The sequence below is a fragment of the Anguilla anguilla genome, chromosome 1 (assembly GCF_013347855.1).
Source record: "Anguilla anguilla isolate fAngAng1 chromosome 1, fAngAng1.pri, whole genome shotgun sequence".
NCBI lineage: Eukaryota > Metazoa > Chordata > Actinopteri > Anguilliformes > Anguillidae > Anguilla > Anguilla anguilla.
The window spans coordinates 5107958-5135927 of NC_049201.1; the positions used below are offsets into that span (position 1 = coordinate 5107958).

General features: G+C 53.4%; 1 protein-coding gene across 2 annotated transcripts in view; it reads right to left on the reverse strand.

The window, feature by feature from the left end:
- Positions 1 to 27970, reverse strand: part of babam2 (BRISC and BRCA1 A complex member 2) — a 95515-nt gene that overhangs the window by 47963 nt on the left and 19582 nt on the right. For both annotated transcript variants that reach the window (XM_035404337.1, XM_035404335.1), the window contains exons 5-6: positions 12053 to 12247; positions 9141 to 9215 (exon numbers count right to left, since the gene is read on the reverse strand). In XM_035404337.1, coding sequence (XP_035260228.1) covers positions 9141 to 9215; positions 12053 to 12247 — 270 coding nt within the window. The remainder of the gene's footprint in view (positions 1 to 9140; positions 9216 to 12052; positions 12248 to 27970) is intronic.

The window sequence follows — 27970 nt, forward strand, 5'->3', positions numbered from 1 at the left end:
CAAGCGCGTGTGTGTGAGTGTGTGCACAAGCGTGTGTGTGTGAGTGTGTGCATTTTCTGCATTCTTAACTTTTGATTTATCCACGCGGAGTGGGATTAAAGCCAATAAAACTGTAAAACTGACACACGCTGACAGTAAAGTAAACGCTGTAAAAGTATTCCGTTGTATTCCATTCCCAAGTATTGAATTTTTAAATCTTTGCTCTCTCTTTGAAATCAGGCTCAGAATTCGAGCGTCAGGCACCTGCACTAACCGCTGTACCCTTACGGCCGCTCTGATTGGCCGAGCACCTTTTGAACTCGCGCGGCACAGGGAGAGCTGCCAAGCGCAGGCATGCTGGGAGACTGAACAGCGGCGTCTGACGGCAAGGCCTGCGCTCCAGCGCCGCGATCCGTTTGCCCTCTGGTGCCGATACCGCCCAGGTGGAAGCCAGCGCCACGGCGGCGGCGGCGGTTGGTGGCACACCCACGGCCGCTCGGACCCGCGCCAGTGTGGCAAATTAAGAGCGCAAAAACAGAAACGCCGCTCGGACCCGCGCCAGCGTGGCAAATTAAGAGCGCAAAAGCAGAAACGCTGCTTGGACCTGCGTCAGTGTGGCAAATTAAGAGCGCAAAAGCAGAAACGTCGCTCGGACGTCGCCAGCGTGCCAAATTAAGAGCGCAAAAGCAGAGTCGTTGCTCAGACCGGCAACAGTGTGCCAAATTAAGAGCGCAAAAGCAGAAACGCCGCTTGGACCTGTGCCAGTGTGGCAAATTAAGAGCGCAAAAGCAGAACCGCCGCGTAACCTGGCAGGGTAAAAGGGCAACCTGCCACCATCACCACCTGGCCTGTCCACACCTCCAGCAATTACACTGTTCCTAGCTGGGGGTGTAGCGTAATGGTTTGGGAACTGGGCAGAGGCTGCAGGTTTGATTCCCAGGCACTTTCATTGGACTCAACCTGAACTGCTTCAGTAATTCTGTATGGATATGTGGACTATGAATATGGATATGGATATGGATATTCAGCAAATCGCCAGCTGTTCTCTGTAAACGGTGTACACCGCACTGGCTAAGGTCGGTTTGACCCAATTATACAGCACTGAGGCCTGGTCATGTGACCCACATCTATACAGCATGGACGACTGGTCATGTGACCCATATCTTATCTTATCCACAAAGGAATGAAGAACAGTCTCATAATCTAGACCGGAATGTGCATGGAACGCGAGCTCATTTGCATATAAACCGGTTTTCTGACATTGGTGCTCATTTTGTTGCTCACAGTAACATAGAATCAATAAAGGAACCAGTCCATTTTTATAAATAAACTATGGTTGAACTGTAAGTGTAGTGCATGCATGAATGTGTACACACACACACAAACTGCATGTATTTGAATGGGGAATTATTCGCGATTTAGTGACCAACTTAAAGAGGGAAATCTTGCATTCCTTAATCCTGCATGAACAGGATTCTGACTCTTTAGGAAAGAGTGAGGGGCAGAGAGAGAGAGAGACAGAGAAACAGGGAGAGATAAAGAGAGAGAGACAGAGAGAGAGAGAGAGTCAGGGAAGGAAAGAGAGCGAGACGGGGGACAGAAGAGAGATTAACGGATTTGTCATAGCTGCCAGTGCCCGTGTTCTGAGACTAGCCTACAGCTGCAGTGAGGATCCAGAGAGAAGCCAAACACAAACAGATAAACACATACAGATACTAATGCTGACACACTCACACACACACACAATAAACACACTCACACACACAACACACACACACACACTAAACACACACACACACACAACACACACACACACAATAAACACACTCCCACACACACACACACACTAAACACACTCACACGCACACACGCAGGCACGCACACAGAAACACACACAATAAACACACTCCCACACACACACTAAACACACTCACACACACACACAACACACACACACACGCAGGCACGCACACAGAAACACACACAATAAACACACTCCCACACAACACGCACACACGCACGCATGCACGCACACACAAACACACACAATAAACACACTCCCACACACACACACACACACACACACACGATACAAACACTAACACAAATGCACATGCAACACACAAGCAGGCACACACGCACGCACACAGAATAAGAACACTAACACAAATGCACATACCATACGATACACACACACACACACACAAACACACACACACACACACACACGCGCACACCCTGCACTCTCTCTCAGTCTGTGAGGCTGACAGTGACACAGTGCGGCTGCAGTGCTTAAGGAACTCGGGCCAGGTAAAGCAGTCACATCGCCCTCTCCTCCCAGAAACCCCTTCAGCAGAACCAGGACACAGACTCTCTCTCCTGGGCTGTACTCAAGCACCACGGAGATCACTGCTCCAGATCGGGGTGCACAAACCAAACGTCTATGGTGCCACACTCCCTTCACTGCAGTCCCCACGCACTTAATTAGAGGAACTGTCTCCTGTTATAAACGCACGGCACGGGAGTAGCAGTCTCAGCAGCCGCTATTGCACCGCTCCCCTGGCTGAACCTGCAGGGGTAATTACAACCAGGAGCACATCTTTGGTATCGAACAGTGCATTATGGGGTGGTGCCTGGGGGACTCAACCTGGCAGGCAGTCTGAGAGGACGGAGCTGCTGCAGGCCCTCTCGCAGTAGCGCGAACCTCCTGCCAAGGCTGTGACAAACTCAGGCGTATCGCGTTCTCCTGACGGGGTGCGTACCTGTGTCCCAGGTGCCAACCGGGGCGAAGAAAGCCAGCGTCAAACACACTGTCAAAGGTTCCACAGCTAAAGTGTGGAATGTCAGAATTTTCTAGGCGCTGATATAATTAAGTCAGATATGAAAGAGGGCGTCGCAAAGCAAAACTGAGGGTGCGTGTGGCTGCTGTACCCACGTGAAGAAACGGTTGTTAAAACTCAATACTGTAATGAAGAACCCTCTTTATTTTAAGCAGCAGTGTGTGTGGGTGTGTGGATGTGAGTGTGTGTGTGTGTGTGTGTGTGTGCATGCATGTGTGTGAGTGTGTGTGTGTGTGTGTGTGAGCATGCATGCGTGTGTGTGTGTGTGTGTGTGTGTATGTGTGTGTGAGTGTGTGTGTGTGTGTGAGCATGCATGCGTGTGTGTGTGTGTGAGTGTGTGTGTGTGTGTGCACACTCGCTCAGGGGCTTATGGCCCTCTCTGTTTATTCAGCATCTCCCCGCTCTTCAGCCAGTGGGAGAATAAGCCTGGGTCTGTAACCACGCTGCTCTCGCTCTCTGCTGCTCTCGCTCTCTGCTGCTCTCGCTCTCTGCTGCTCCAGTGTAAATCAGAGCTGCATTGTTAAGCAGAACCCTCAGGACCTTCTCTCCCCCCCTCGCAAATCTCGCTGCTCCTTTAAAGTTTCCTTTTAAAAAACGGAAAACAACTGCAGCGTCCCTCCCCGTCAAAAAAATAACAATAATAAAAAAGGAAAATTTAATTAAAAAAAAAACTGTAATCACGATTTTAATTTGCCCAGACAGCCCAAAATGAACCGCAAAATTGTGCGCAGAATGTTTGTTTTTTCCGGCAGTTGGGAGATCTCGTGCGATCCGCCTCGCTTGAGCATTTCCCCCCAATTTCTGGTTTCGGCTAAAAACGGGAAGAGGTGGAAAAAAAGGAGAGGGGAAATATGTGGGAAATTCGATTCCGTTTACTGAGCAGCCCCTCGAGGAACAAAGGAAGGAAACAAACGGATGAATAAACGAGTGAGCGCATGAATAACTATGTAAACTGGGAATGAACGAGGGTGGAAGAGGCGGTGTAGGCCCGCCCCCCCCGGGGGGTTTAACCCCGCCCAGTCTCCGCCCGCCGACGCCCGCCTGCGGAATTCGGGAACGCGGGGACGATGAAAATAATTAGGGTAAAAATAATTAGACGATGGCGCTCGCTCGCTCGCTCATTCTCTCTCTCTCGCTCGCTCGCTTGTTCTTCTGGACGCGGAGGGGGAGCCCCAGGGCTGGCAGCCGCTGAGCGGGGGCTGGGGGGGGGGGGCGTTGGGGGTGTGGCCTGGGGGAGGGAGCTACCTTCGGTCGAGGACGCGTGGGTTTTTCTGACGAGGCCTTCGGAAAAAAAAAAAAACTTCTGCTTCTGTTTCAAAGGAAGCAGGAGGAGGAGGAGGAGGAGGAGAGGCCAGAGAGTTCGTCCTGCGAGAGAATCTTCCGGAAGGAGGGCCCCGACGCCAGGGGATGCTGGGATGGATCCGGAGCGGCACCTCCGTTCGGTACGGTCAGCTGACCTGTTCTGTCCTGCGATCGCAGTCGACCTTCGAACCCCTCGGGCTCATTACGTCTCCGCGACCCCCAGGCTCCGCCTCCTCAGCCCCCAGGCTCCGCCTCCTCAGACCCCCTCGCAGCGCCCCCACTGACATCGCCATGCCAACGGCGGGCCCAGTTACCGCGAGTGACGCAGCGAGCGTTGGAGCTTCGGCGGCGTGAGTAATCACACACGCACGTGTGGCACGGCTGGTATGCCGGGGGGGGGGGACTGTGTCCGAGCCTCACAGAGTTCGGGGATCAGAGAGGTTTGCGGGTTCGAGTCCCCCTTGAGTCACAGAAGGACAGAACCCCACGACGGGGGCGGAGACGTCCCCCTAGTCGACAAAAACGGAGGAGGGGCCACACAGTGCTGCTGCCCTCTCTGCCACGCCCAAACACCTCCCCTCTTCTGTGACGGACATACGAACGTCAGGAGGACTGGCAGAGACCACTGACCACAACGCCAGACCGCTTCTCTTCTCTTTCTGAGATCAGTGATTTTACACAGAGACAGCAGCACAAAGCTAGCGATGGCAGAATGAGATACGCCCTGGCCTGACCTGGCCTGGTTCGGCCTGGTTCGGCTCGGCTGAGGCCCAGGACGGTGGCTTATGCCCTGTCACACCTGTCACTGCTCCTTCATAACACGGCATAAGTGAAGAGCAAACTACTGGACAGACGTGAGCACCAACTGTCTTCTCTCTCTCTCTCCCTCCTCTTCTCTCCCTCTCTCTTTGAGCTCTCTCTCTCTCCCTCTTTCACTCACTCCCTCCCTCTCTCCCCTCTCCATCTCTCTCCCTCTCTCCCTCTCCGTCTCTCTCTCTCCCTCTCCGTCTCTCTCACTCCCTCCCTCTCTCCCCTCTAGCTCTCTCTCCCTCTCCGTCTCTCTCCCTCTCTCTCTCCCTCTGTCTCTCTGTCTCTCCGTCTCTCTCTCTCTCCCTCTCCACACCGATCATCCGCGCACCAGCCAGAGCTGACATTCAGAATCGGTCGGCGGCGACTCGAGCGGTCTGACTGACAGACAGAGGCGCGCCCGCCACGCCCGCCACGCCCGCCACGCTGCCGAGCGGCGGCCACATTCCCGCTACGCTCCGGCACGGCGGCGGAACGCTTCCGACCGCCCCGCCAAATGTGACGAACAGGAACAGACACTCCCTTCATCCGCCTGTCAATCAATCTCCCTAACAACGGCAGACAGGGGGCCTGGGAGTGACCTTGTGTAATACACTGTCTGTGCGGAGTGGATGCGATTGTGTGAAGGAGACCTGTGTGTGTGTGTGTGTGTGTGTGTGTGTGTGAAGGAGACCTGTGTGTGTGTGTGTGTGTGTGTGTGTGTGTGGTACAGGTACGCGCAGTGCCTGTTTGTGCACACCGGCCACAGGTGATGCGGGTTGTGTTTACCCATCAGCACTGTGCCTGAGTCTAATTTCCCCCTCGGGCACGATAAAGTGAATCTCATCGGTCGTGAAAAGCAGCATTCTAACCCGCGTACCGCGCAGAGCAGCAGGAGGCCTGACAGCGAGCGGCGATAAACAGCAATCATCCCCAGCCAGCGCAGCCGGGGACAAAGGAAACCGCAGCCTCGCTCCGAACCCGGGCCTTCTCACCGCCCGCGAGCTCTACCTGTGCACCGCAGACGGGAGGAAACGGAGACGGCTTCCCCTCCGACCGCCGCCGCTGCTGCTGCTGCTGCTCCTACTGCTGCTCCTGCTGCTGCTCCTGCTGCTGCTGCTGCTCCTGCTGCATGCCCTATGGCCTCCTGCTGCTGCTGCTGCTGCTGCTGCTCCTGTTGCTGCTCCTGCTGCATGCCCTATGGCCTCCTGCTGCTGCTCCTGCTGCTGCTGCTGCTGCTGCTGCTCCTGTTGCTGCTCCTGCTGCATGCCCTATGGCCTCCAGAGCAGGTACACAAGATCACCTCAGTCCTCCGGGTCAAGATGCTCCACTGTCAATCTCAGCACTCTGACTGTAAGCGGTGTGATCACCCCTGAAGGTGACGCAGGCTGGAGGGCAGGAAGCCAGGAAGCTGAGGGACGGCGGCCGTCTCGCGCGCTTCTGAACCGAACGGTTCGTCTCCGCGCATCGATCTCGCGGCGGGGGCGGCGGGGGCAACGGAGGACGCGGCGGGGGCAACGGAGGACGCGGCGAGCAGCGACCTGCTTTCACTCTTCCACTTTTCAAAATGAAGGTCGCTGAAAATGTCAGAGATCCCCCGATGGACGCTCTGACGACCGCGAACTGGAGGGCATCGCTCCCCGCGGAGCTCTCCTGCGACGCAATTCTGCGCCACGCGAAGAAAATTAAAATCCTGAACCACAGCTACTGAGTGAGCTGCTGGCCACCGAGAGGTGCAAAAACAGAACATTTTTACAACTGATGTCTTGTTTTTTTTTTTTCTACAATCTTTCTTCAATGAAATCAATGCTCATCGATTGAGATGAACATGTACTGTGGTCATGTCAGGACTAAGAGCTTTCACCTCTTGGTGAAAAACTCACTGGAGCCAAAGCCACAGACAAGAGCTCCCAAGTGCATTTCTCACCAGTTTAACACGCAGTGGGGAAAAAAGGGGAAATTCTCAATGTGGGTGAATCCCGTCGCAGAGAAGGGGGGCCAAACGCAAATTAAGCTGGAGACACGGGGGCCGGCTTCCAGAAATAGCAAACCGGCTTAATCACATCCTCTGACCTCACAACGCCCCTGGGGGGGTTCTGGTCCTCGCCTTCGCCAAAGTGAAAAGTGAAAGCGGTGCCTCTGACCGGATCGTGGAAGCAGAGGCAGATTTACTTTCCTCCGTGTGATTGGCCGTTCCCCTGAGGAAGACGCCCGCTCCTGATTGGTCGGTCTCCAGAGCGGCTCAGCCCAGCGGTAATGGGCAGGACTGGCACGCTGAGGTCATGCCCCCGGGGGTCACAACAGACCAGCGCAGAGAGTGCAAGAGTAAAGGTCACCGACTGCATATGTGTGTGTGTGTCTGTGAGTGTGGGTGTGTGTGTGTGTGTGTGTGTGTGTGAGGGTGTGTGTGTGTGTGTGTGAGTGTGTGTGTGCGTGTGAGTGTGTGTGTGTGAGTGTGTGTGTGTGTGTGCGTGCGTGCTGCATTACCATCAGGGTGTGTATGTGCGTGCTGAATTACCATCAGGGTGTGTGTGTGTGTGTGTGTGTGGAGAAGGGTGAAGGGGAAGGGTAAATGCAGGTTGTCAGAATCACAGAGCACTGCTGCCACACACACACACACACACACACTGTGCCAACACAGCACAGAAACCCAGAGCCACACACCTGTGCAGACACAGCACAGGAACCCAGAGCCACACCCCTGTGCTGGCAGACTGACTCAATGACAGAAATGACGCTGCCCTCCATGCAGCCACACCGATGAAGTCACAGGCCTCGGGCTGCTCAGGAAGGGAGTTCCAGGGAGTTTTCTCGGCTACATTTCCACAGAATTTGGCTTCGTCTGCCTCGTTTGTGTCAGTTTGCCGAAGCGTTGCCCTGAGAGCGTCCCCGGGGGATTCCGATGAAGGAGACTCTCAGTTTAAACAACTTCTCTGAATTTACATCCCGTGGGACGGAGTGTGGCACAGTGGGTAAGGAACTGCGCTCGTAACCGAAAGGTCGTAGGTTCGAATCCCGGGTAAGGACACTGCCGTTGTACCCTTGAGCAAGGTACTTAACCTGCGTTGCTTCAGTATATATCCAGCTGTATAAATGGATACAATGTAAAGTGCTATGTAAAAAGTTGTGTAAGTCGCTCTGGATAAGAGCGTCTGCTAAATGCCTATAATGTAATGTAATGTAATCCCTTCCTGCGCTGCTTTTCCCGAAGTCCCAGTGTGATGTCATATCCTGTTCTCCCCGCGTCTGGGATCACCAAGGGAGAACACGCCGCCGACGACGGAGAGAGTGACGAAGCAAACGTTGGAAAAGCTCACAAGAGTGGAATGTCCATGTACCCCTGTCCCAAACCACCCCCTCTCCCCTGCTTTGTGTGCAGAGTGGGGGGGGGGGGGTGATTTCACGCAGAAATAGCGCACATTGTTTATTAAAACGGAACCGTTCACGGGGCGATGCATCAGACGAGCGCCCACGTGCGCTTGCGTCGTTCTCCGGCACCGGATGTCCGCGGTCTCGCCCGGTTCTGGAACCCGCTGAGCCCCACCGCGCCCCTCTCCGCCCTGGGACCCCCCCCAACCCCATCCCACCCCATCCCATGCCACCCCCACTCCCACTCCCACTCCCACAGCTGAGTTTGGTTTAGTCAGGAGGAGAGGGACTGAGAGGCACAAACGCAGACCTGCTCCAGACAGGCTGTGTGCAGGAGGTCACAGCCACACAGGCCTTTCCTAAACGCGCCGGGCTGACGCAGCTCAATGCAGGCTCAGATACGACGGGAGGGTCACTGCGGGGGGTCTGCATGTCACTGTGGAGCGCGTGTGTGGCGCAGAACGCCGTTAGAGCACCCTCCTTGGTACACACACACACGCACGCACACATGCACGCACACACACGCAAGCACACACACACACACACACACACACACACACACACACACACGCTGCTCTTTCTGTTTTGCTTCAAGAAATAGGCGAGGGAGAGAGAAAAAGCGAGAGAGTGAGTGAGAGGGAGAGAGAGGGAGAGAGAAAGAAAGCGAGAGAGAGAGAAAGAGAGAGAGAGAGGGGGGGGGAGAGAGGGAGAGAGAGAGAGAGAGGGCAGCCTGCAGACACCATGCAGCTCACAGCTGATAGGGAGTGACAGCCTGCTGATTAGTCAACTCACAGCCCCGTGGACTGAGGCGCGCGCACACACACACACACACACACACACACACACAGTTGCACTGGGGCTTACCTTAAGCAGATACACTGGGATGTTGCTGAAGTCGACAGGGAGCTTGAGCAGGAAACGAGCAGAGAACTCCCCCGTCTGGAACATTCCGGAAGAGAGGGAACATTACACCCGGAACTCACACACACACACAGATACACACAAACACACACACACACACACAGGTGCACACACACACACAGATACACACAAACACACACACACACACACACACAGGTGCACACACACAAACACACACACACACACACAGATACACACAAACACACACAGGTGCACACAAACACAAACACACACACACACACACACACACACACACACACACAGGTGCACACACACACACACAGATACACACAAACACACACACAGGTGCACACACGCACACACACACACACACACACACACAGATACAGATGCACACACGCACACACATCGACATACACACACACACCCAAATACACACAAACACACACACAGACACACACGCACAGTAAAAAACACACACACACACACACACATTCACGCATGCATGCACATGCACGCACACAAACACACACACAGTGATAGAGGGAACATTACACCAGCAACACACAGTGAACACCAGTCTTTAAATGGACAGACATAATTATTCAAATGAAAAGAAATTATATTCACAAGTAATACATGAATAATAAGTAATACATGTACAGTGAGGACCAAAGGTCTGAGGACACCATTTTTTTCATTTCTACGTTTTCATTATTTATCAAGGAATCATGCAATTACGATGCTTTAATTACACTTCTGATTCAAGAGCGCATTACTGACAACAGCTACAATCCAAAATTATAGGCTAACACATTTCCGAAACACTCATATGAAATGCGAAGCTGTGCGAATTTCTGGTTTGTCCACCACAAGCAGCATTTCTCTATTCACTGTCACACCCTGTATTCAAATACTAACAAATGCGAGTTTCTAAAGCTCAATATGCAAATAGCTGGGCTATTAACCACAAAAACCATTTATTAATTAATCTTCCATTCTGTCTATTAACGTCATTATTGCTTACACACTTATATTATTTTTAAAATGAATTGAATAAGATGTATAAACGGAGTACCATTAGCCCTTGATAAATCATGAAAGCAATCAGTTCTTCTTCTTAGTGTTCTCAGACTTCTGGTCCCCACTGTACATTTAAATGCAGTCAATAACATGTGATGCATGCAGTATAACACGTCTCTTATAAACACATTAATTCAGCATGGGAAAATGTTGCAACTTTCAACAGGGTACCGTCATAGAGCAGGCAATGTCTGTGTTCACTCAGATTATTAGTGGTAGGGAGACTTGCGTGGAGTTCATGCAGAAGAACAAGTCTGGGGCAAAAAGGGAGCCATCTTGCACAAAGTGCAGGGATTTCTGCAGCTTCTCGGGGACCTTTTCACCCTTAGCCATTTCTGCTCCTTATTTCCTAGACAATAGCGACGGTCGCCACAGCCTTGAAAAGGTCAAAGCTTGTGACTTTGTGCAGAGGTGGGCGTGGAACCCAAGGTTCCTAAAAAAACCCCACTCCCTTCTGCAATTTCACTTTTACATTATTTTTTCCCCACCCCTAAGAAAATTTCGACTGACCTCCTTCTGCCGCAGCGGGGGCGGTTGTGTAATGAGAGAGAGACAGACAGAGGTACGCTTCCCTATCCGCGCGTTTCGATACGCACACTCCCCCCCCCCCCAACCCCCCCCCACCCCCCCGCCCCCACGCCAACTCTGATGCAGAACACGCTCAGGGCGCCGAATCCTCACCTAACACAATCCCCCCTGCCCCCCCCCCCCCTCCGTTTCCCTGACAGTAATCCCTTCTCCTCCCCCCCCCCGAGCGCCTCGTCCTCAGACGGATTTGCGCTGCTCTTCAGCGTTTTCCTCCCTCCCTGCTATATATTTTTTTTTCCCACGGACAAATCGGGGAAGCGCACGGCGGCTTTGCACAGATACGCTAATCAGTCTAATATTAATAAATGAGATTGAAATATGGAAATCTGACAGCTCCCGTGGAGCGGAGCGCGACGGTGGGGGGGCGGGGGGGGGGGGATGCGAAGGCGGCCAGACGGAGGAGGAAGGAGCCGACTGCGAAGAGAGAGAACTTTAACGGCGCATCCAGATAGAGCACAAAGTCTGTGGGGCAGCGATGACCCCGGTGACCTGGAAGTGAATCCTGGCTGCTGTTGCTGGGGGCCCTTGCCGGCAGAACCAGCCAATAGCATCGCCCAGAGAAGGCTGGGTTTCAGTCGGAAGAGTGTTGCCGATTGAGACTCTGGGGGCCAACAGTTTTATGTAGCGTACGTCTTGGTGCAATAGATATGTGTGTGCATGATTGCATGGTGGTACGTGTACTGTATGTACTGTGTGTGTATGTGTGTGTGTGTGTGTGTGTGTGTGTAAACGCATGTGCACGAGCGTGCAGTGTGTTGGCGTGTACATGATCGCATGCTCTTGCGCGCATGCGTTCTCATGATCACATGCTCGTGCGTGTAAATGCGCATACATGCACATGCATGCTCTTGCGTGTAAATGCGCACACATGCACACGCATGCTCTTGCGTGTAAACGCGTATACATGCACACGCATGCTCTTGCGTGTAAACGCGCACACATGCGCATGCATGCTCTTGCGTGTAAACGCGCATACATGCACATGCATGCTCTTGCGTGTAAACGCGCACACATGCACATGCATGCTCTTGCGTGTAAACGCGTATACATGCACATGCATGCTCTTGCGTGTAAACGCGCACACATGCACATGCATGCTCTTGCGTGTAAACGCGTATCCATGCGCATGCATGCTCTTGCGTGTAAATGCGCATCCATGCACATGCATGCTCTTGCGTGTAAATGCGCATGCATGCACATGCATGTGCGCGGCGCAGCCGTACCCAGCTGTTCTTGCGGCCGGCGTAGATCTCCATGCTGCGGCCGTACTCGGGGTCCTCCAGCAGGCTGTCGTACTCGAAGAGCAGGCGGGAGCTCTCCCGCAGCCGCTGGCACTGGTACAGGTGGTACTGCTGGATCAGCTCCTTCACCAGCTGCAGCAGGCACTCCGGGTCCGCAGCGTCCCAGCTCACCAGGTGCTGCGGAGGGAGGGAGGGGGCGGAGTCACAGGTGAGAGGGGGTGGGGTCACAGGAAGAACGAAGGTGGAGTCACAGGTGAGGGGGGCGGGGTCACATGTGGTGGGGGTGGGCTCACAGGTGGGGGGTGTGGGGTTACAGGGAGAACAGGGGTGGAGTCACAGGGGAGAGGGGGGCAGGGTCACATGGGGTTGGGGTAGTGTCACAGGAAATGGGTGTGGGGTCACAGGGAGGTACAGAGTACCTGACTGAAAAGCATCAGTAAAAAAAGGCAGTTTTGACTGCGCAGAGGGAAACGGAAAGCCCATTGGCCAGTGGCCTAAAAGGGGGCGGGCTGACTGAGATGAGGGCAGGATTAGCGAGTAACTGGAAGAGGAAGATGAAAGAAATGCAACACAATAGCAGGGTTCAGATAAGGACAGGAGCCTCCTGCCAATGGCCCAAAAACTACAGGCATCACTTCAGATGCCCGGGGGAAGACCGAGCGAGACAGGGCGGGGCGGGGCCGGGACACTTGTCCGTCACACGGGAAACCGTGGTAACGGTAACGGATTTCCCGATCTCGTCTCCCTGGAGGACCCCTGCGGCGATTGTGTGTGCTGAGGCGAGGCTCGCCCGCCCCCCCTCCTCCTCGCCCCCCTCGCCCCTCTGCCGAAAACTTCCATCGCCTCATCCTGCCGCCCTGGGAACGTTTGAACGCCGGAATGCCGAGAGCGGAGCGGGCAGCGCCAGGAAGGGGAGAGAGCGGCGTTCCAGGAGACCAGAGCGTCCGCCAGGCGCTCCTGGCGCACAGCGGACGGGACGGGCGGATGCCAAATCTTTGGGGAGGGGGGGGGGAAGGGGGGGGCGCATGGAAGTGGAATTTTCCGATTGTGGCTAGCTGCATGCATGGCGGCCAGGGAGACGGAGACAGCCAGGACATCGTGTGCAGAGCGCGAGCGCGTGCGGGAGAATTACCGCACGCTCGCCCCCGCCGCTGCCCGTCGGTGTCCGAGTGAAACCGGGAACACCCCCAAAAAGATTGGTTCAACCCTGGAACACGGGCTCCCCCTGCAAACGACCCCCCGATGTGCATAACCAGCCAGTTAAATGTCCACTAACCCCGACTACAAAAAAAAAACCAAGCAGCTGGCAGAGAGCAAAGCCCATCCTCCTCCTCCTCCTCCTCCTCCTCCTCTCTGCACTAACGCGAGCAAACAGGATGTTTCCTCCTTGGAAGGGAAGTCGTTTCCCCAACGCGCGGGTAAAAATCACTGGATCTCAAATTTAATTTGTTTAAGAGCGGAAAAGAAGACAAAACGACAGGACCGGTGCCGTCTGAGAACAGACGAGAACGCCGGACGCCCGACTGCTCGTCCCGTTTCAGCTCCCGCGTGGGGGGTGGGGGTGGGGGGGGTGGGGGTCACTAAACCCGGGGATACTCGGGGGTTAATAAAAACCTCGCAAAACGTGACGCAGGCCGTAGCGAAACAAACGCAGGGCTCCTCGTCACAGTCCGCGCGGAGCTTCTGAATAATTACGCTCCCGTTTTAGCCTGGGTGAGTCACCGCGCGCTGGCCCACGTCACAGACGCACGCAGAGCTAATGTAGCGGGAGCGCTGCGTCCGTCAGAGCGTCCCGAGCGCTGGGAACACGACGGGGCCCTTAGTGCTGGCTGATCACCACAGGGCCGTTAGCACCTGCTGATCACCACAGGGCCCTTAGCGCTGGCTGATCACCACGGGGCCCTTAGCTCCTGCTGATCACCACAGGGCCCTTAGCGCTGGCTGATCACCACAGGGCCCTTAGCTCCTGCTGATCACCACAGGGCCCTTAGCGCTGGCTGATCACCACAGGGCCCTTAGCACCTGCCGATCACCACAGGGCCCTTAGCGCTGGCTGATCACCACAGGGCCCTTAGCGCTGGCTGATCACCACAGGGCCCTTAGCACCTGCTGATCACCACAGGGCTGTTAGCGCTGGCTGTTCACCACAGGGCCCTTAGCACCTGCTGATCACCACATGGCCGTTAGCGCTGGCTGATCACCACAGGGCCCTTAGCACTGGCTGATCACCACAGGGCCCTTAGCACCTGCTGATCACCACATGGCCGTTAGCGCTGGCTGATCACCACAGGGCCCTTAGCGCTGGCTGATCACCACAGGGCCCTTAGCACCTGCTGATCACCACAGGGCTGTTAGCGCTGGCTGTTCACCACAGGGCCCTTAGCACCTGCTGATCACCACAGGGCTGTTAACGCTGGCTGTTCACCACAGGGCCCTTAGCACCTGCTGATCACCACATGGCCGTTAGCGCTGGCTGATCACCACAGGGCCCTTAGCACCTGCCGATCACCACAGGGCCCTTAGCTCCTGCTGATCACCACAGGGCCCTTAGCTCCTGCTGATCACCACAGGGCCCTTAGCTCCCGCTGATCACCACAGGGCCCTTAGCTCCTGCTGATCACCACAGGGCCCTTAGCACCTGCCGATCACCACAGGGCCCTTAGCTCCTGCTGATCACCACAGGGCTGTTAGCGCTGGCTGATCACCACAGGGCCCTTAGCGCTGGCTGATCACCACAGGGCCCTTAGCGCTGGCTGATCACCACAGGGCCCTTAGCGCTGGCTGATCACCACAGGGCCCTTAGCACCTGCTGATCACCACAGGGCTGTTAGCGCTGGCTGATCACCACAGGGCCCTTAGCGCTGGCTGATCACCACAGGGCCCTTAGCACTGGCTGATCACCACAGGGCCCTTAGCTCCTGCTGATCACCACAGGGCTGTCAGCTCCTGCTGATCACCACAGGGCCCTTAGCACCTGCTGATCACCACAGGGCCCTTAGCGCTGGCTGATCACCACAGGGCCCTTAGCGCTGGCTGATCACCACAGGGCTGTTAGCTCCTGCTGATCACCACAGGGCCGTTAGCACTGGCTGATCACCACAGGGCCCTTAGCGCTGGCTGATCCCCACAGGGCTGTTAGCTACCGCTGATCACCACAGGGCCCTTAGCTACCGCTGATCACCACAGGGCCCTTAGCTACCGCTGATCACCACAGGACCCTTAGCTCCTGCTGATCACCACAGGGCCCTTAGCTCCTGCTGATCACCACAGGGCCCTTAGCACTGGCTGATCACCACAGGGCCCTTAGCGCTGGCTGATCACCACAGGGCTGTTAGCGCTGGCTGATCACCACAGGGCCCTTAGCTCCTGCTGATCACCACAGGGCTGTCAGCTCCTGCTGATCCCCACAGCGCAGTTAGTGCCAGCTGATCAGGGCAACACCACAGGGACGTTAGTCGTTCCATTTTACGTGAAGAAGAAATGTTCATGTTGGTGCAGGGCGGTAGAATAGGAAACTTATAAATAGAGATTTTGCACATCAAGGTTCCACAGTGATATTTTACAACTGCATGCATGCCATTGCCAAGATTAAAGTACATACTGCAAGTACAAGTCCAAGATCAAATAAAGCGTCTTAAGTAGTAACGTAGAAGAATAACCCTATCAATGAATGGTAATTCATAAGAGCTACACGACCCCTTTATAGGTTCTACATAGCACCTTCATAAGCACTACATAGACATTCATAAAGGCTTATGGCAACAACAGCAAACAGGTATATGGCAATGACACTTGCATCAGTGATGACCTTACACACCACATGCCATCTGCAGTTGTTGACATAGGCATTTATTAACGTTTATGAAGAGCTCGTTAAGACGTTACGTACCGATTATGATAGAGTTCTTATGACGGACAATTCATACAAAGTGCTACCGTTGTAAGTACTGGCCTCCACAGTGAGCTTGTACAGACGACATGGGATTCACACCCAAATACTGCCCTCACGGACATTCCCTCTGATATTACAGCTCAGGACAGTCCTGGTGTCTGAGCGAGCATTCTCGCCGGATCGCGGGTGGGTCACAGACAGGTTTCACTATTCAGCCTCCTGGCCTGGCACTCCGGGATTTTCCACAGAAAAGCAGCTGCCCTTCTGCCACTCTGGGGAACTTCCCACCCACAATTCCCTGCGACGGTGGTCATGGCACACAGCTACGTAGGCCCCTTCCACCTCCGTCATAGTTAAAGAAGCAGGCTGACCTCATGAACACAAAATTCTTTTTCGATAAACACAAACTTGTTAAATTCCCCTTGAAACTAACAGACACACACACATGCACGCTCAGGCACGTACGCACACAAACCCACACACACACACACACACACAGCAAACAAAGAGGCCTGCTGTGAGTCTTACTGGCAGTGACACCAATGGGAAATATCACCTTTCACTAACAGCGAGCCACTTCCTGTTCGAAAGTCCCGCCGTATTGCGCAATGGAGAGTGTCCACGGCTAGCGGTCAGGTAGTGAAACCCGTGAAAGAATGGGCCTTAGCCAGAATAAGAGAAACTCTGGCTTTTCAGCACCCCCTTTGGCCTTTGAAAGGGGGAGGTAGTAATGACCCCTCCCTTTTATCTGGGGAAGTGTGTAGAAAGCAATATCAACTTCCATTCATTACTTAACAATGTGCACACATCCCTAATTCACACACATTGCAGACAGGCACGCACGCATGCACGCACACGCGTGCCGTCTGCTCGTCTGTCGGTCCGTATGTGTCTGCCTGTGTCTGTATGCCTTTCTGCTTCTGCCTGTCCGCCTGTCTCCGTTGGTTGGTCTGTTTGTCTGTCTCTCCGTCTGCCTGTCCGTCCGTGTGTCAGACGGTCTGTCTGTCTTGGTCTGCTTGTCTCTCTGTCTGTCTCTCTGCCGCTCTGTCTGTCTGTCTGTCTCTGTCTGTCTCTCTGATTGTCTGCCTGTCTCTCTGACTGTCTGACAGCCTGTCTCTCTATCTGTCTGTCCGTCTGAGTGTCAGTCGGTCAGTCGGTCTCTGTCTGTCTGTCCGTCCGTCTGTCTGTCTGCCTCTCTGACCCTCTGTCTGCCTGTCCGTCCGTCTGTCTGTCTGTCTCTCTCTCTGTCTCTGTCTCTCTCTCTCTGCCTCTGTCTGTCTGTCTGTCCGTCCATCTGTCTGCCTGCCTCTCTGACCCTGTCTGCCTGTCCGTCTCTCTCTCTGTCTCTCTCTCTGTCTGTCTGTCTGTCCGTCTGCCCGCCCGTGCAGACCAGTGCATACAGAAAGGCCCATTGTGTGGCTGCAGGCAGCCGAACCCTCGGCCGCATGCAGGAAACCTGAGACAGGGAGCAGTGACCTCACCCCTGTGGGCTCGCCGTCATTTCCAGGAATGCTGGGATTCCCGAAGCGTGCGGGAACAAGGAGCTGTTGTGTGGGGCCCCGACCGGCCCCGGGGGGGGTCTGGGGTTTCTGGACACTGGGCTGGGAAGTGCTGTGTCATGCTGTGTCATGAGCAGAACGCTGCCTACACAGGCGGGATGTCACACGCACACACACACACAAACACACACACACACACACACACGCACACACACACACAAACACACACACATACACACACACACACACACAAACACACACACACACACACAAACACACACACAAACACACACACACACACACACACACACACGCACACACACACACAAACACACACACACACACACACACACACACACACAAACACACACACACACACACAAACACACACACACACACACACACACACACGCACACACACACACACACACGCACACACACACACAAACACACACACACACACACAAACACACACACACACACACAAACACACACACACACACACACACACACACACACGCACACACACACACAAACACACACACACACACACACGCACACACATATACACACACAATCACACACACACACGCATACACACACACACACACACACACACACACGCATACACACACACACACACACAAATACACACACTCACACACTCCCATATACACACACACTCGCACACACGCACACACAAACACAGCTGATTGCGCCCAAGCCATTCAAATTCATAAATTCATTAACATTAACGACCACTCTCTCTCTCTCTCTCTCTCTTTCACCCCTCCCAAAAACACCAGCAAGGCGGAAGTGGCAGCGGAAAGGGTTGCGTAACGGGCCCGCCGTTCTGGGCCCCCCAGATGTGCTGTGGGTGCAACACCTCCGGCGTCTTCCCCCTCTGCCGCGAAACGCCTAGTTCCTCACACCGTAAGGCCTGAATTGTAGAAGCTGACTGGACAACAGAAGTTGAAAGCGTGAAAAGATTTGTTTGCCAGAATACAGAAAGGTCTTGGCGAATGAGGTGAAAGGCCAATGCTGAAAAATAAGAAAACCAAGGAAGGAGAGAAAACAAGAGGGGGCCAAGCACTAATCCCAGAGGCACGCCCATCCAAAAAGGCAGGCTAACACTGAGGCGCAGCCCACCCAGATCCCCTGGTACAACGAAACCTGCCTGACAGCAGCATGGCAGAATGTTCTGGAAGGAAATGAGGACGTGATTAACGTTCCTGTCAGAACCCTGCACCCAAACCAACGTCCTGAGACAAAGGCGGCCTTATATCACCACACCACCATTCCACTTTCCAAATTTTGCTCGTTTTGCAAGTTTTTGGAGCAACGCGCGCTCGCGAATTACACGAGAAACGGCTGACTTCTGAAACGCCAAGACGATTACGCGCGCTGAGGGGAGGACACAATGTTTGCTTTTCATTTAATGTGATTTTTACAGAAGTTGGCAACCCGATCCAATAAATCGCCTCCAAGTTGAAAGTAATGCATTTAAACTCAAGTATTAAATTAATCTGAACACGTCTAATTCAGACGTGGGCTTGCGTTCCGTTTCGCCCCGGGGCGACTGCCAGGTTTAAGATCACGCTAAATTCCACTTGTCATGTGTTTAGGGTTCCAGGCGATTTTATTTTTGGATGGGCTCTTCAGCTGGAATCGGCACTTGTGCCTAATATCGCGCTCCTCTTGCTTAAAACCGCATACGCAGTTTTGGCTGCCGTTCCTTGCTTTTGTTAGCCGGCCTATAACGGGCTCTCGACTGTGGCCGTCCAGTGGAAGAAAAAATAAATAAATAAATCACTAATCCCAATGTGTTTTTTCCTTAAAGACACCCTGAAGAAAATCCACCCTCTTCCCCCGTTTCACTGAAACGACCGAAACGCAGCCCTTTCCCAGACCTTGTCCCCGCGAACAACAATAGCGCCGTTAAATGGAAGTCGCGACGAAGCCAATCTTCTGGGCCGAGGACGCTTTCCCCAAATCTGTCGTTAAATCCTAATAATAATAACAACGCGTAGCGGCGAACGGAGGGGCCGCTCCTCGGCGGAGCAGGAAGGAAAGGGTAGAAAGAGCGGAGGATTCCCGGGACGCCGGCGCGTTCTCTCTCTTTACGGCTCGTCGGAGCCCCATTGTTGGAGATTTACGAGCGAGCGGGACACTGTGACTCGGGAGGAAGGCCGACGGTAACTCACTGCCAGCTCGGGGGGGGGGGGGGGGGGGGAACAGGCAGGGGTGTGGTGCTGCCGGGTACATCGAGTGCTCCTGGGCTCACCCCAAAAAAAAACCACAGGGCTAATGTGAGAGAGAGAGAGAGAGGGAGGGAGAGATAGAGAGACAGAGAGAGAGAGAGAGAGAGAGAGAGGCAAAGAGAGGGACCGTGAGAAGGAAGTGAGCGAGACAGACACAGAGAAAGAGAGAGAGAGAGGGAGTAAGACATAGAGAGGGTGGAAGAGAGAGAGAGAGACAAAGAGATGAACAGAGAGAGAGGGAGAGACGCCTTGGCGATGAAAATGATCAACAAGACGTCGGAAAATTGGAAAGGAAAACGTCTCCCTGTGTGCTGTTCGGGAAACATGAGAGAGAGAGAACGGGAATTATAGTTGGGGGTAGCAAGGAGTTCTCACGGAGGGGGGGGGGGGGGGGGGGGGCAGGGGGGTTGGGTGGATTTCCAGTGGAACACACGACCACAGCCACGTACAGCTAAATCTGTTTTCGGTACTGTACGCAGAATGTCCCACGTAGAGCAGAAGTGTTACTTACGTGATTATAATAGCGTGGGGGGGGGGGGGGGGGGGGGGGGGAGGGGGGGGTGGTGGTGGTGGTGTTGGGGGGGGGGAAGTGGGGCATTAGGTGTTACTGCTTTGAGATGCCACGGAAACGCCCTCCGCCCTGAACCAGGAAAATGTGACAGTGTGTTTTGCCGTTTTTGCCAGCCTCCCGGCTGCCTCCGCAGAGCCGCAGTCAGCCCCGGACAGTGAAAAGGAAAGTGAACCTCGACGCCGACGTCGCCGCTGGCTCGGTTCCACCGGCTGTTTTTACTACGCCTGACGGACACACTTTCATTTTCGGCCCAGTTTCGATATGACCCCCCGACTGCGGGACCTTCTGGAGTCCATTCATCTGGAAGGCCTGCGACGGGGCCTCAGCAGAATTCGGGACTGGGCAGAGGGCGTCGGTTACGTCTGGCTGTTCGCTCACTCCTACTCTCAGTGATGTCACGGGCGCTCGCGCTGTTGCCATGCGGCTCTGCCCAAAACACTTACGCCGCTTTTTGTCGACAGGTCCCCTCCCCTCGGGGGGGGGGGGGGGGGGGATGGGGGGGGGGGTGCAGGGGGGGACGGTGCCAAGAAGCACAGACTCCACTGACAACATGTCAGCTACCCCCCCCCCCCCCCCGAACATTAAACCAAGACATAAAAACAAGAGCAAGACATCGTGGGATGAACCGGGGGCAGCAAACAATGGGCAGCCCTCTGCAGTCAGGGATGAGGGAGGGGGGGGTGGGGGGGTGGGGGCAGGTTGGGGCATGTGTGCCGACAGTCCGGGGCTGGCACAGAGAGAGGGGACGGGACAGGCGGACGCGTTTCGGAAACTCCCACAGAGTCAGTGCACATGACAAACGGGCCAGAGCATGGGGCCAATTACAGGAGATGGAGATGCAGAGAGAGAGAGAAAGAGAGAGAGAGAGACAGACAGAAAAAGAGAGAGACAGAGAGAGGCAGACAGAGAGAGAGAGAGAGAGGGAGGGAGAGAGAATGAGTGAAAGAGAAAGAGTTGAATTGAGGGCCAGAGAGACAGGGTAAGAGGTGCAGACGAAATTCCCGCGAGACTCTGCTCAGGGTGCGCACAGACTCGCAGCTGAAGGGGCTGGAGCGTTTCCAACACTCCCAGCTGCGCAGACGCTTGCAGTCCCCCAACGAGAGGCGCTACACGGCTTCCTCGCCCCCCCCCCCCCACACCCCCCTCCCTCACACCCCCCTCCCTCATTATTCAATTAAGCCCTCGTTTAAAACCAAAACCGCCATTCTCAGCCAACAGCGTTAATGCTCACGCGTTCTCATTGGGCCTCTACAGAAAGAGGGAAAAACAAACAAACAAAACAAGCAAACGAAAAAAAAAAAAAACAGTCAAAAACGCGTAAACGAATTCACGCTTCAGCTAGCGCCGAACCAGGCTGACACCCCCGCCGCCCCGCCGTGACCGGGGTTTGACTCCGCCCACGAGGTCCCGGCAGCGCGCGTCTGTTTTTCGGGAGGAAACACGGAGGAGTTTCGAAAGGGGGGGGGGGGGGGGGGGCGTTATGAAAAAGCTGTGACGGCAGCGTTTATTGGGAAACCGTCCCGGGGTCGCGACCTCAGCAGGAAGCCACGCCGGCTTCCCGAAAACTTGCGAGGCTCCAAAGCAGGGGAGGATTTAGCCCTCGTCTGGGTTACTTTTTCAACCCCAGACACGCCTGGAGCGCTCGCACAGCCACGCCGCGCGTTACATCACCGGACGAGCATCTGCTCTAATCTCCAGAGCCCTTTCCGCAGAGCAACACATCCGCCGCTGAGCGCGTGACCGGTGGGGACCGAGTCACGCACTGAAACGGTTAACGGAAAACAGGGATCCTTTCTCTCCGCAGTAAAACGACAGTGGCTAAAACCAAATGGTAAATGGACTGCATTTATATAGCGCTTTTATCCAAAGCGCTTTACAATTGATGCCTCTCATTCGCCAGAGCAGTTAGGGGTTAGGTGTCTTGCTCAAGGACACTTCGACACGCCCAGGGCGGGTTTTGAACTGGCAACCCTCCGACTGCCAGACAATCGGTCTTACCTCCTGAGCTATGTCGCCCACAGTAGTAAAACGACAGTGGCTAAAACCGAACCCCAGCCCCAGCCCCAGCCCGCCCCCCCCCCGGTCAGTCGCACCACAGATTCTCACTCCTGGTCTTTGGTTTGGGTGATTCATTCTCCAAGCGGCGTTTTGTTCCGACAGACCAAAGGGATTTGGTCTGATTAAAGCTGCTAATTAAAACCGCTGATCTGGGTTTTGAAAGCTTTTCTTGGGTTACCTGCTTGAGATTTTCTCTGCAGATGGGGTGTGTTACAAATGTTGCAAAAGAAAGAAGTGTAGGCATTTTTCATGGTTTGCTAGTGTTCAGTAAACAAATACATGAGGTCAACTTACGTAATGTCACATTTAGCACCAAAAAAGAAAAAACAAAACAAAAATAAGAGGGGGGGGGGGGGGGCAGCTGACCATTTAACTGTGCTGAATTGAGACATCAACTGCTCCTTTCTGGAGTAGACTGGAAGCATGAACTAACCACTGTTGTAATACTGCACAGTACCGGTTTACACTGGAAATAATTCATCAAACAAACTGACAAACAGAAAGCCAGAGTTGTCCTCCAGGACCAGGGCTGAAGAACAGTTTGGCAGAACTCTGAGGCTGTTTTTGGTCCCAAACCAACAATTCGATGGAATCGGGCAGAGCACCTGAAAATAGCTTTCCCTTGAAAGTTTCTCTCCCACCTCATCCTCCATCTCCTCCTCCCCCCTCCCCCTCACCTTCCACACTTCCCAGCAACACTCTTCCTCCTCCTGTTCTCTGTCCCGCACCGGTCCTCGTCCCCGCCGGCTTCCCAGCAGCCCATCCCAGGCCGTATCCCAATCAGCCAATGGGAAGCCTCCGAGCGGGGCGCCGCCCAGCCTTGACCGAGCCCGGCCCACAGACCCCCCATTGTGCAAACTCACTTCCTCTATCTCGCCAATGGCCTTCGTATACAATGAGGGGCACCACACTGGCCCGGTCCCACAGGGTGTGGCCCCTCGGGGTGTGGCCCCCCCCCAGGGGTGCTGATGGAAAAGGACACCCCACCCCCCGGCGTTGGCCCAGAGAGGCAGAAGTTTGGGAGCAGTCAGGATTCTAAAGGTTAATCAGTCACCACAGGAAGCCAGGAGAGAGCTCTGCGGCTCCTACTTCCCCCAAAATGATTCAGCAGAAAGTAGGTTCATCAACAGCGAGAGCATCGACTAAATCCAGAACAGAAAACCCCTAAAAAAAAAAAAAAGAAAAAAAAAAAATGAAAGAAAGAAACCCCTTCTTCATTCTGACCCATTTTTTTTTTTACCGCTACAAACCAGACCGAAACTTAACGCACAGCGAAACCCGATCGGTGCGCCAGCCCACAAAAGCCAAATTCGCTATAAATAAAAGTGCGCAAACAGTAACAGAACCTTCCCTCAACATTCTCAGGCCCAGGTAAGCCTCGTAAGTTATTTTTTATTTTCCACGTGAAACGTGAGCGGGTTCACCAGGCTACGGCGGCTCAAACAAACACCGCGCTCTCCGGTTCGAGCCGGAGAGAGGTGAGCTGAGGGGACGGGCGACGGCTCCTACGCCCAATCAGAGCTAATCCCCCGGGGTTGAGTCCCCGAAAATCCTCACGGAACGCTCGCGCATTAAGCGGGACAGCGAAACGGCGGAACTAATGCGATACGTTTTTTTCGCCTCGGATAAAAAAAACGTTACGTTTTATAAAAAAGCTTCGCGGCGAGCTCATCGCTACTAGCGGCAGGAGCGGGAAGCCGCAGTCACACACAGGCCAGCTCAGCGATAACGAAGCCGGGATATAAAATGTCCTCTTTATTATCCTTCACCGCGAAACCGGAGGAGGAGGAGGAGGAGGAGGCCCCCGCGGTGGTTCTCATTATCGCCGATTCCCCGCTGCGAAGCCGCCCAGAGATTGATCGGCAGACATTAAGCCGCCAAGCCGCCAAGTCCAACCGCTGCTCCAGACTCCCCCCCCCCTCACTTGTACCAAACAAGACTTATTTACTCGCTTTGCTGAAGGACAGCACTATAAATATTCTTTATGCATTTCAGTGGAAGCTATGCCAGAAATGCGAAAAAGCTTCTTTTTTTCCCCCCCTATAAATTCCCGTGACCCCAAATTCCCACGATCACTCTGAGTGCCCCCATCAGCCCCGCCTCCGGTACTGCAGCACAGTAACCAGGGCCCTGTCTGTCCCATTGGGGAAGAGCAGGCTGGTAGAATGGGGCATTCTGGGTAGATTCATCCGTCCAATCACGTCGCAGCTGGCGCCACCGTTGACAAAGCAACTGCAGCCGCCGTTTGCTGCTCCTTCCTGGAGTAGACAGGAAGCATTAACTAACCACTTTTGTAATACCGCACAGTACCGGTGTACATCGGGAAAACATTAAACAAACAAACAAACTGAGAAACAGAAAGCCAGAGTTGGAGTGGCGCTTGGGTACAACTTTCATTATTAATGCTGATTAATCTGTCAGTCATTAACATCAGGCAACATCTAGTGCTGTCTAAAGTGGGTCAGCCACAGAGAGGTCTCCGTAGGCGTCCGCACTGCATCTGACGCGGGGGGGGGCTTTCTGCAAACGCCACCGCGGCTAAGGCGCTAGCGCGCTGTGCTCAAAACAGACACGCTCAGACCACGGTCGTCATGGCCACAAACAGAGACCGCGCGATCGGGGCCCATAAACAGCACAGCGGGGCCCCACTGAGCGCGTGCGGTTCGGTGCGCTCATCTCCTTTTCCGTCTTCCGCGTTCACTTTGATCTGCACAGAAGCGTCGAGGGCTCAGGGGTTCCCCCCTCCGACACCCCGCCGGGGTGTTCGAGCACGCTAAAGCCCTTCGCCGAAACGACGGCTAAGCCGCCCTTTGTTCCGTACAGCAAACGAAAACTACAATTAGGAAAAAAAAAAAAAAAAAAAAAATGATGTCATTAGATTACACATTGGGAGGTTACTCTTCAAAAACAGATTTAAATGAGGAGGCATAAAAAGTGACACACTGCCCTCGCAGCCGTTTGTTAGCCAAAGCCCTTATTTAGCAGGTAAAAGCCATCTGTGTGAATGGAGAGCCGCTTCAGCTTGTGCAACAGGACAAGCCCGGGCCTGTTCCACCTCCCCGCTGTCTGCTGCTATTAACCAGCCTGATGCCTGCGGACCAGAGCGGGACGTAGCGCTGTGCGTTTACTCACACACACACACACACACAAGCGCGCGCGCACGCACACACACACGTACAAGAGCACATGCGTGCATACACACGCAAGCACACACGCTTACACAAAAACAAGCACACACCAAGGTCATCATTGTTAATGAAATCTGAAACTAAAATGAGCAAAATTAATGAAAGATTTGTTTCGCGAAAATATAAACTATGACTAAGCCTTCGTGGGAAAAACTAAAATCAAAATTAAATTTAAAATTGTCTTTAAAACTGGTGTCAGTAAAATCCATTAGAGTTAAATGTGTACAGGACTTGTATTCCCTGCCCTGGGTTTGCATGGGCAAAGAAGAACACAAGCACTGTTGCTTCAAGGGAGGGGTGGTGCAGACCAGGGCAGAGATTTTCAAAATGAAACTAAAATCAAAGCTAAATCTAATAATAATAGCAAAACTAAGTAAAAACGGTTGTCAAGAAAGGGAAACTAAAACTAGAACTCATAAAACTAAACTAAAAAGAAAGCAAAAATGCAAATAGAATAGAAATAAAATAAATAATAAACTTTAAACTAAAATCCCCCTGGCACATGCACAAACATCCATACACACATATCAATACACACATACGCACAGGCATGCACACGCACACACACACACACCTACACACACACAGACATACACATACACACACACACACACACACACACACACACGCACCTACACACACACACACACACACAGACATACACATACACACAAACACACACACACACACACACACGCACCTACACACACACACACACACACAGACATACACATACACACAAACACACACACACACACACACACACACACACACACGCACCTACACACACACACACACACACACACACACACACACACACAGACACACACACACACACACACACACACACAAGGACATTGTCCGTGTGTGCAGCAGGCTCTGATGTTATGCTCTTGCTCTGCCCCAAGTGCACATAAAAGAACAGACCTGGGCCTGGCACTCTGTAATTACACTGCCCCAGAGGAATGCTGGGAAATAACCCGCCCAGCTGCCCTGAACACACAAACACACACACACACCCACACACACACACACAGCCACACACACACACACACACACACCCACACCCACATCCACACAGCCACACATCCACACATACACACACACACACACACACACAAACACACACATCCACACACACACACACACACACACACACACACACACAGGCGCACACACACACACACACACCCACCCACCCACACACAAACACACAGGCACACACACACACACACCCACATCCACACATCCACACACACACACATTCACACATCCACATACACAAACATACACACACACACATACAGATACACACACACAAGCATAAGTAAAAGGATAAGTAAATCCTGGAGTGAGGTATCTTACAAACTGCATAGAGTCCATCATTGGGCCCAGCTGTGTAGTCTAGGCAGAAAGAAACTGAGGCTATACCCAGACGTTTGCTGTTTTTCATCTCGAAGAGGATGCTGCTGTGGAACAAACCCACTCAAACAAATAAATTAACTGTCCAGATGTTCAAAAGGTCCCTTATTGGAACTGGAATACACAGAATATATCTTAACAGCAGTGTATATTTATTTAAATATTATGCAATTATATTACAGTCCCTTGTTTAGGCCAAGTAAATTAATTTATTAATTTAATAAACTGACTGGTTCAATAGGCTGCTTATATCAAAATGTCAAATGAAACAGGATGACATAGGCTAAACCCTATAAGAAGAATTTTCATAAATATCTAGGCTACATAACATCTTTATTTATAACACATTTTATAGCTTATCAAATGTTAAATTCATAAGAGAAAAAGAATTCACAAGAGAAAGTTAAACCTTGCCTTGCCCATCACAGAACCATGCAATATTACAATCGTATCTTCTATATCCTGGTAAGTATTTTTTTACGCGAAAGGCCGTTCGCTGCCGACAGAACAGCACGAAATATCACATTAGCATACTGCGTAGCCCGGGTGTATTTTCAGAGTTATCTAACGACGCTACGGTGCGGAGATCCGGAGCTGGAGAGCCCTGACCCTTACTGTACACAACGGAGCAGCGCACGGCGAAGGCAGCACCGCTTCCTATAGGGCTTCTATTGTTACGCGGCCCGCTGTTGGGTAGTGGGTGGGTGGGTGGGTGGGGGGGGGGGGGGGGGGGGGGGCGGAGAGAGGAGGGGGGTGGGGGGGGCCCTCTTTGTGAACATCCTTCACAACATAAAAAAACAAACAAAAAAAAAACAGAGAACTGAACACAGTAAAAAAAAATAATAATAATAATAAAAAATAAAAATAAAATAAACAAGGACAAACTCCAGGGCTGAAACCATGGCAACGGCGCGAGCAGCCCGCGCGGCGTTCCCCTGCCCGGGCCGGGGGAGCGGTGGCGCTCTTCCCCGCTGGTCGCCGCGGCGACGCGCGGCGGCTGTCAGGGACG